The sequence below is a fragment of the Gordionus sp. m RMFG-2023 genome, chromosome 5 (assembly GCF_954871325.1).
Source record: "Gordionus sp. m RMFG-2023 chromosome 5, tfGorSpeb1-WG-v2, whole genome shotgun sequence".
In the NCBI taxonomy this organism is placed as follows: Eukaryota; Metazoa; Nematomorpha; class Gordioida; order Chordodea; family Parachordodidae; genus Gordionus; species Gordionus sp. m RMFG-2023.
The window spans coordinates 26580502-26590312 of NC_088779.1; the positions used below are offsets into that span (position 1 = coordinate 26580502).

The window sequence follows — 9811 nt, forward strand, 5'->3', positions numbered from 1 at the left end:
CATGTATTTGATCATGGATTATATATGGATGAATGGGTTATAGATTATTTTATAAATGTAGCCAGGGATTATAAATGGTCTTTCCAAGTTGATAATTTTGTAAAAAGTTACCAAATAAGTAAATATGCTAATATATTTATTGATTAAAATTATTATTAGATGTTGATAATGTGAATGACTTGACAGAAAATATGAATATCCTACATGAATATTACAAACATCAAGTAGATCCTTATATTAAATTTTAAGATATATGCAATTATAGCTTGAACCTGTCTTGAATGATTTTTTAAGTGAGAGTGAAATGGAATATACACAATTTGCAAATATTTGTAGAGATCCGATATATCAAACTAAAATTAAAAATTATCAAGTTTTATTATAGATATTGTATTATAGCTAAACTTGACAAAGGATCTTTTATACCCCATCATGGCTATCTATGACATTCAAATATTTGAATTAATGCTAAGATCCTCTCACAAACCCTCTGACTTAATATCATTATTACCATTGAAGATAAGGGAAGATTTAATTAATCAAGAACTTTATCTAGAACAAATATTAGAGTAATTATATATAATTTTATTCACCAATTAACATTCCTTTTTTAAACAAAATTTTACAACATTTGAAATTAGAATTTATTACAAATCTTTAAAAATGTATGCTAAGAATAAATATTTTCCCTTTATGCCATCATATTTAAATTTAAATATAACAAAATTCTTGAAAAATTTTTGCCAAGATATTTTAGCAATATTTTAAAAGTGATAGTGCACACTATAATCTCATTTATATCTCAACCATATTGACCATGATTAATATTAAAATATATATAAATTGCATAATTGTTTTTATATTTGCATTCATTTACACATTGGTATAAACTATCTTAAGAATAAGAACTACTTGAATTATTTCAGGCCCCTCACATAATACTGAGAGTTTTTAGATGATTATGAGGTGTTGTACTAGTGTTGTCCCATTTTAATTTATTATTATTACTATATCACCATGGCTCGATTTGAGCTGATTATTAAAAAGGGCTACCACAATATTTTAGCCAGAAAAATATTTAAAAGCCTCGGAGTATGTTCAATCCTTTCTGCCATCTATGACCAAAATAATAAGGCTTGCGTAAAAAAATTTTAGATAAAATATTGAGTTTGTCATTTAAAAATTGACTCAACCAATAACTCAGTTTTTCTCTTAGTTTTAAGAAATTAGTCATTGGATTTTTATGTAAATTGTATTCTCATTTTAATAAAATCAATACTTGGCATATTCCTTATTCAATTAAAGATTTCAGATGTTAGAAAAGGTTTATATATTGTTGATTTAGATTTAAGGGATGGTATGAGAGGCAATTTAGCTACAATTATATTTAAGGTTACTAATATAATATTTTTGAATTAATGATTTCTTGGATAACTACATTTTATAAGTGTAGATTGTGCTTTAATTCAAATATTTCAATCTCAATGTCCAGCAATTCAAATTTTAAAAAAACATTTGAAGGTAAAATTTCTGATTAAATTCTGATATAGAATTTGTTTTAAAATGACAAGGATCTGAATGAAGATTATTTAATGAAAATAAGGATCATTCTTTAGATTTATTTAATAACTCCCATCTTTTGCACCCATTGAAAAAGTGTTTCACGGCTAAAGTTGTAATGAGTACTAAGTGCCCTTGTTTATCTGATCAAAATTTTGAAAATCAATTGTTAAAAATATAACAAAAAGAGCTTACTTATCTTATAATATATTTATTTTCATATATTTTTTATTATCTATAGGGAGAAAAATAAATAATAAGAAAATTTATCTATAATATTTAGTGTTTTTTTTGTTATCTAAGAAATTGGAGCAATTTTTGCTGTCCTGTAAAAAATAAAAACTGGACTTTCCTAAATTGAAGCATCTGACAGTCTATCATGTAATAGTAAAATCTGTTTTAAAACTTTATATCATGTTAGTAGTATTCCAACTAGGCTATTCATGATTATTCATTTTTATTATTTATTTAGCATATTTTATTAATTATTACTTCTATTTTTTATCACTTCAAATTGTATTTGAATTTTCTTTTCAAATTAATAAATACATTTTCCTAACTATTAAAAAAAATATTTATGATAAATTATATATGAATTTTTTGTTAAATCAATAAATATATTTTCTTAAATATTTAAAAAATTATTTATTATTTTGTAGATTATCTAAACATACATACGAGTTGAGGGAACAAGAGCTAACCCATAAATTTGAATCTGACATCGAAAAGACTAAGATGCTTTCCAAAAACGAATATCTTATATACCAAAAACGTCTCAAGATCGAACGGAAGATGCTCGAAAAAGTTTTTTCGTTTCTTATATAGTGTAATAATTATCGCGAATCCGCCTAAAAGAATGAATATCGTATAATAATTTTTTTTTCGATTATAAATGCCCCACCTCAAAAATATAAATTATGTTCCCCAACTTGTCAATTTTAAATTTAAAACAAAAAATTTCAATATAAGACTCGGGTAGTAAATGAACTCACAATACCTTCTCCTCCCCCCATTAAAGTTTGCATCACTACTTTTTCCTACATAGGGGATTCATTTCTTATTCCCATCTTTCTAGTTCCTTTTGATTCCTATATGCCGGTAGAAACGTAATTTATGGTTTCGTTTACTCGGGAAACACCTTAAGGCCATCCTCGTAGTTAGTCCATTTATAACTATTAATTTTATCTGTGGGACATCAGAAATTAATATTAAAAATTCTTAATCTGTTAAAGTTTATAATATAAATTCATAAAAGTGATAAATCAAATAACAATTTCTGGTTGTAAAGATAATATGGTCACTTTGAAAAAAATCTGATACATCATGTCAGTTATTCATTGAATTGTTAATATTTGAAATCTGCAGAGGTACCAATTGCCCGGCCTGGTCTGGCCCGGGGTTGTAAAAGAAAATTTTAACCTGGCTGGGCCCCCGTTTTATATTATTATTATGGTCAGTCCGGGTAATTTTTAAAATTAAATTTTTTTAGGCTCGGTCTTGGTTTATTTTGAAAAAAATTTACGAGGTCCGGGTCTGCAGATAAATATATTAGTCTATGAATTTTCTCTTCCAACGCCTACTTAATTTTTACATTTTCCAATTATAATTTTAGCGCGTTTTTTTAAATTTGGGAAAAACAATCGATTTTGCCAGGAATATTTGAATATTTTTGCCACGTATAACTAAAAAATGACTTAAAGATTTTACGAATAAATTATCTGAAACTTATTTGCACGTATAGAAAGAAAGAAAGAAATATATATTTTCTGCATCAAATCATATTTTTTTAGATTTAAAAAGAAACGCGAGCGATTTATATTTTAAAAATAATAACACAAACATATATAAATAAATAATAGAAAATTCGTAACCTTTTTGGGTTGGGTCGCTTTCTTTATAAATGACCCCCTGCTTGTGATTTGAAATGCAAATTATTTTTTAACCCAATTTCTTTACTTAAATTACTCGAATTATTAAAATTTATAATTTTTTAACATTATCATACTTAGGTGTGAACAGCCGGCAAATCTTCAATTTTTTTTTCAAATAGCATTTTAAGCTTATAAAAATTATCTCTTCACCTCCCCCCCCCCCACCTTCCTCACTAATACAATATATCAGAGACCTACAAATCCGGACCCGATACACGGGTTGGGCCATATTTAAATTTATTAAATATACCTGGGCCAGGCCTAAAATTATTTTAAAAAATACCCTGGAAAGCATTTTAATCGCCATTATTAGCTATAATAATTTTAAGAAGTCCGGGCAGGGCTGTGCAAATGGTACCTTTGCAGGTCTCTCCAACATATTAACAATAAAATGCAAAACTATTTGTTAATTTTTTTATGCAGTCTTGCCAAGGCATGTAAATTAATGGGCCTATATTTCTTTCATACAAAATGATATTAAATTTTAAATAAATTAATTTAAATCTCATTAATAAAAAAAATAATAATTAGGCTCTTGAATTGTCTATCAAAGAAATTGAATTACGGGAAATTGAAGAACGCGCCTACTTAACTGGGACATCGCTTGAAAAGGTTATTTTATTTATTTTAAAGTACCAAAAAGAAATCAAGAAAATATCATAAAGAAAGAAAAATAATGACACACCTTCCCGATATGGGAAAACATTTTCATTTATTTGTAAATTTATAAAACGGCTAAAATAAAATAAAAATTTTAAACAGATTACTAATAATGGTAACATTCCTAATGTCTCATCACCTCTACCGGATTCGGAACAATTACTCATAAATTTTGACGATGAAAATGTGCCCAATACTTCCAAGTCATATGCTTTGGAGCAGCAGTCCTTGGATCGGAAAAATGCGTCATCTAATGAGGATGAGGAATTAAAGGGGTCTCAAAATTCCAAAACGGATATCCTAGATATCCCCCAGGGCAACGAATTGAATCCATCTTCACACATATACGAAACTCGAAACGCTGAGAAACTTAGTCTGCAAGAACTAAAGGCTAGAAAGCTTTACTTGCTCGATAGGTACGACAAAATAACGAAAAAACTTCAAAATCCTTCCAAAACTTACGACGATCAAGTCAACACGCAAGTTCAAGAAATCGAAAATTTTTCACAGACTCAGGAGAGAAATCTAAGTAAATTTCAAGAAGAATTGAACGCTAAATTGAGGGAAGAATTGCTGAAAAAATGTTGAATCCATCCCTAAAAATTGTACTAAATTTTTACACTTTTAATATAATTACAAGCTTTATATTTTATCAAGTTTTTTCTTAAAATCGATATTTATTTATATTAGTTTTTTTCCCTTCTAATGTCTTTAAAATTGGCATTCTCTCCCTTACAAGGAAAAATAGTGATTTATTGCCCCATACATACATTACCAGTGCAATATTTAGATGGAAGATAAACTGTTCTACATCAAGTGCAATAAGCGTATATTAAATTTTTTAAAGTCATTCCTAAATATAAACTCTAAAATATTCAATATTTTTATTTTAGATACTTTTATATTTGTTAAAAATAAATTTTTATAGATATTTAACCATTTTTTTAAATTCAGAATATTATTAGATTTGTTTTCATATTATTAAAGTATTTATTAGTAAACACACGACACGTTTATATGTATATCGCAAATTTTATGTCCGTCCCAACCTGTTTGTCCTAATCTAAATTATATTTATTTTAAAATATTTATAATAGTGAAACATATATATTATTTAAATTAAAATTATTACACCGAATAAAAATACTTGACTGAAGAAAAAAATTAATAAAGAGCTTTTGACTCATAATTATCAGTGAACCACCAACACCATTGATATATATGGAAATATATGAGGTGTCGATTAGAAAAGAAAAACAAAATGAGCGTCGAAAAATTAATTTTTAGTTTTATTTTGAATATAGGAAGTTTTTGTTTTCAAAGTATGGAACATAACCCATAGCCCTTTACAGTAACGATATATAATAGAACAAAATAAAGCTATCACAAGTAGTGTTGCGTAATCGGCTAATTTTAGCCGACTAAAAACGGCTTAGCCGAGATTTTAGGTGGAAAAATCGGCTAAGCCTAATTAGGTAAGGCTATACCTAATTAGGCTAAGCCTAAAAATCGGCTAAACCTAATTAGGCTAAGCCTAAAAATCGGCTAAGCCTAAAAATGGGCTAAGCCTAAAAATTGGCTAAAATAAATTAGTCAAAATTCTGCATCGATGCTTAGCATTAATTATTATTTATTTATTTTAGTAAAATAATTTATTTTATTTATATTTAATGTAAATATTTTATTATTATCAACAAATAAACATGATATGATTTAATATTTTTTATTTATATTATTATATTTTGAAATGAAAATAAATTTATTTATTTGATGTTTTTTTAATAAAAATAATAATATGCTGCTATATTGTAAAAATGTAATATTCTTTATAATATAATTTATTAGTGATTTTCACAATCTTCTTTGTAAATACATCTTTTATTGAGGAATTATATTGTAAATTTTATTAGATAAATAAACAATCTTTTAGGTGAAATCTTTTATCATTTTTTTAAAATTATCTATTTATTATTAAATAAGGTGGATTTTATGAAACTTTTTTGATGTTATTTTATATTATCTTTTTAAGGATAATATTTTAATGTGACAATTGTCATAATCGTTCTTTTATAAGTTTTTTGAATTTTTTTGAAGGAAGTATGTTAAAATAAGTATTAATAACATGTGTAAATACAAATTTAGTGAAGATGTACCAATGAAAAGTGACAATTGTCATAATCGTTATTTTTAAAGTTTTTCGAATTTTTTTGACGAAAATATGTTAAAATAAGAATTAATAACATGTGTAAATATAAATTTAGTGAAGATGTACCAATGAAAAGTGACAATTGTCATAATGGTTAATTTTAAAGTTTTTTGAATTTTTTTGACGAAAATTTGTTAAAATAAGTATTAATAACTTGTGTAAATATAAATTTAGTGAAGATGTACCATAGAAAAGTGACAATTGTCATAATCGTTATTTTTAAAGTTTTTTGACGAAAATATGTTAAAATAAGTATTAATAACATGTGTAAATATAAATTTAGTGAAGATGTACCAATGAAAAGTGACAATTGTCATAATCGCTATTTTTAAAGTTTTTTGAATTTTTTTGACGAAAATATGTTAAAATTAGTATTAATAACATGTGTAAATATAAATTTAGTGAAGATGTACCATAACAAAGTGACAATTGTCATAATCGTTATTTTTAAAGTTTTTTGAATTTTTTTGACGAAAATATGTTAAAATAAGTATTAAAAACATGTGTAAATATAAATTTAGTGAAGATGTACCATAGAAAACTGACAATTGTCATAATCGCTATTTTTAAAGTTTTTTGAATTTTTTTGACGAAAATATGTTAAAATAAGTATTAATAACATGTGTAAATATAAATTTAGTGAAGATGTACCAATGAAAAGTGACATTTGTCATAATCGTTAATTTTAAAGTTTTTTGAATTTTTTTGAAGAAAATATGTTAAAATAAGTATTAATAACATGTGTAAATATAAATTTAGTGAAGAAGTACCAATGAAAAGTGACATTTGTCATAATTGTTATTTTTAAAGTTTTTTGAATTTTTTTGAAGAAAATATGTTAAAATAAATATTAAAAACATGTTTAAATTAAAATTTAGTGAAGATGTGCCATAGAAAAGTGACAATTGTCATAATCGTTATTTTTAATTTTTTGAATTTTTTTGACGAAAATATGTTAAAATAAGTATTAATAACATGTGTAAATATAAATTTAGTGAAGATGTACCAATGAAAAGTGACAATTGTCATAATCGTTATTTTTAAAGTTTTTTGAATTTTATTGACAAAGATATTTTAAAATAAGTATTGATAACATGTTTAAATAAAAATTTAGTGAAGATGTACTCTAGATAAGCGACAATTGTCATAATCGTTATTTTTAAAGTTTTTTGATTTTTTTTGACGAAAATAGTTAACTTGCATCGATATTGATTTTAAAATAGAAAAAAAAGTTTATCCAAATTTTAAACAAGATTGTCTGGTGAAAATTGGTAAAAAAATAATAATTTCTATCTTAGGATTAGATATTATGATATAAATTTTGCATATTAATTTCTGACCCGATGAACAAATGTAATAAAATGCCAATTTGCTCCTGTTTTTGGGGAAGAATCTATTATTACCATATGTTTTTCTATGGCATATACTCAGGCAATTTTACTTTTACAATCTATATTTTTACCCATTTACATCAAAGAAATTTTAAAAATAACGATTATGACAATTGTCACTTTTCTATAGTACATCTTCACTAAATTTTTATTTAAACATGTTATTATTACTCATTTTAACATATTTTCGTCAACAAAAATCAAAAAACTTGAAAAATAATGATTATGACAATTGTCGCTTATCTAGAGTACATCTTCATTAAATTTTTATTTAAACATGTTATATACATATTTTAAAATATTTTCGTCAAAAAAATTCAAAAAACTTTAAGAATAACGATTATGACAATGGTCACTTTTCATTGGTACATCTTCACTAAATTTATATTTACACATGTTATTAATACTTATTTTAACATATTTTCGTCAAAAAAATTTAAAAAATAACGAATATGACAATTGTCACTTTTCATTGTCTTCACTAAATTTATATTTACACATGTTATTAATACTTATTTTAACATATTTTCGTCAAAAAAATTCAAAAAACTTTAAAAATAACCATTATGACAATGTCAATTTTCTATGGTACATCTTCACTAAATTTTATTTAAACATGTTATCAATACTTATTTTAACATATTTTCTTCAAAAAAATTCAAAAAACTTATAAAATAACGATTATGACAATTGTCACTTTTCTATGGTACATCTTCACTAAATTTTTATTTAAACATGTTTTTAATACTTATTTTAACATATTTTCTTCATTCCAAAAACTTATAAAATAACGATTATGATAATTGTCACTTTTCTATGGTACATCTTCACTAAGTTTTTATTTAAACATGTTTTTACTACTTATTTTAACATATTTTCTTCAAAAAAATTCAAAAACTTTAAAAATAACGATTATGACAAATGTCACTTTTCATTGGTACATCTTCACTAAATTTATATTTACACATGTTATTAATACTTATTTTAACCTATTTTCTTCAAAAAAATTCAAAAAACTTATAAAATAACGATTATGACAAATGTCACTTTTCATTGGTACATCTTCACTAAATTTATATTTACACATGTTATTAATACTTATTTTAACCTATTTTCTTCAAAAAAATTCAAAAAACGTATAAAATAACGATTATGACAATTGTCACTTTTCTATGGTACATCTTCACTAAATTTTTATTTAAACATGTTTTTAATACTTATTTTAACATATTTTCTTCAAAAAAATTCAAAAAACTTTAAAAATAACGATTATGACAATTGTCAATTTTCTATGGTACATCTTCACTAAATTTTTATTTAAACATGTTATTAATACCTATTTTAACATATTGTCGTCAAAAAAATTCAAAAAACTTTAAAAATAACGATTATGACAATTGTCACTTTTCTTTGGTACATCTTCACTAAATTTATATTTACACATGTTATTAATACTTATTTTAACCTATTTTCTTCAAAAAAATTCAAAAAACTTATAAAATAACGATTATGACAATTGTCACATTAAAATATTATCCTTAAAAAGATCATATAAAATCATCAAAAAAGTTTCATAAAATCCACCTCATTTAATAAAAAAGATAATTTAAAAAAAATGAAAAAAAAATTATAAAAGATTTCACCTAAAAGATTGTTTATTTATCTAATAAAATTTACAATATAATTCCTCAATAAAAGATGTATTTATAAAGAAGATTGTGAAAATCACTAATAAATTATATTAAAAAGAATATTACAATTTTACAATATAGCAGCATATTATTTTTTTTATTAAAATAACATCAAATAAATAAATTTATTTTCATTTGAAAATATAATAATATAAATAAAAAATATTAAATCATATCATGTTTATTTGTTGATAATAATAAAATATTTACATTAAATATAAATAAAATAAATTATTTTACTAATAAAAATACTAAGCATCGATGCAGAATTTTGACTAATTTTTAGCAGATTTATATAGGCTTAGCCGATTTTTAGGCTTAACCTAATTAGGCTTAGCCGATTTTTAGTTTTAGCCGATTTTTAGGCTTACC

At 23.9% G+C, this 9811-nt stretch overlaps 1 protein-coding gene across 1 annotated transcript; it reads left to right on the forward strand.

The window, feature by feature from the left end:
- Nucleotides 1–5320, forward strand: LOC135929593 (uncharacterized). The gene is made up of 7 exons (XM_065466247.1): nucleotides 1–118; nucleotides 160–224; nucleotides 266–373; nucleotides 415–569; nucleotides 2220–2364; nucleotides 4023–4103; nucleotides 4254–5320. Exons 1-7 carry the CDS (start codon nucleotides 25–27, stop codon nucleotides 4737–4739), a joined length of 1134 nt encoding a protein of 377 aa, XP_065322319.1. The 5' UTR covers nucleotides 1–24; the 3' UTR covers nucleotides 4740–5320.
- Nucleotides 5321–9811: the final 4491 nt, after the last annotated feature.

Coding starts and splice junctions, on each gene's coding strand:
- LOC135929593 (XM_065466247.1), top strand. CDS start 25: ATGGATGAATGGGTTATAGATTATTTTATAAATGTAGCCAGGGATTAT. Junction 225..265: donor ATGAATATTACAAACATCAA/GTAGATCCTTAT, acceptor ATGCAATTATAG/CTTGAACCTGTCTTGAATGA. Junction 570..2,219: donor TATCTAGAACAAATATTAGA/GTAATTATATAT, acceptor ATTATTTTGTAG/ATTATCTAAACATACATACG.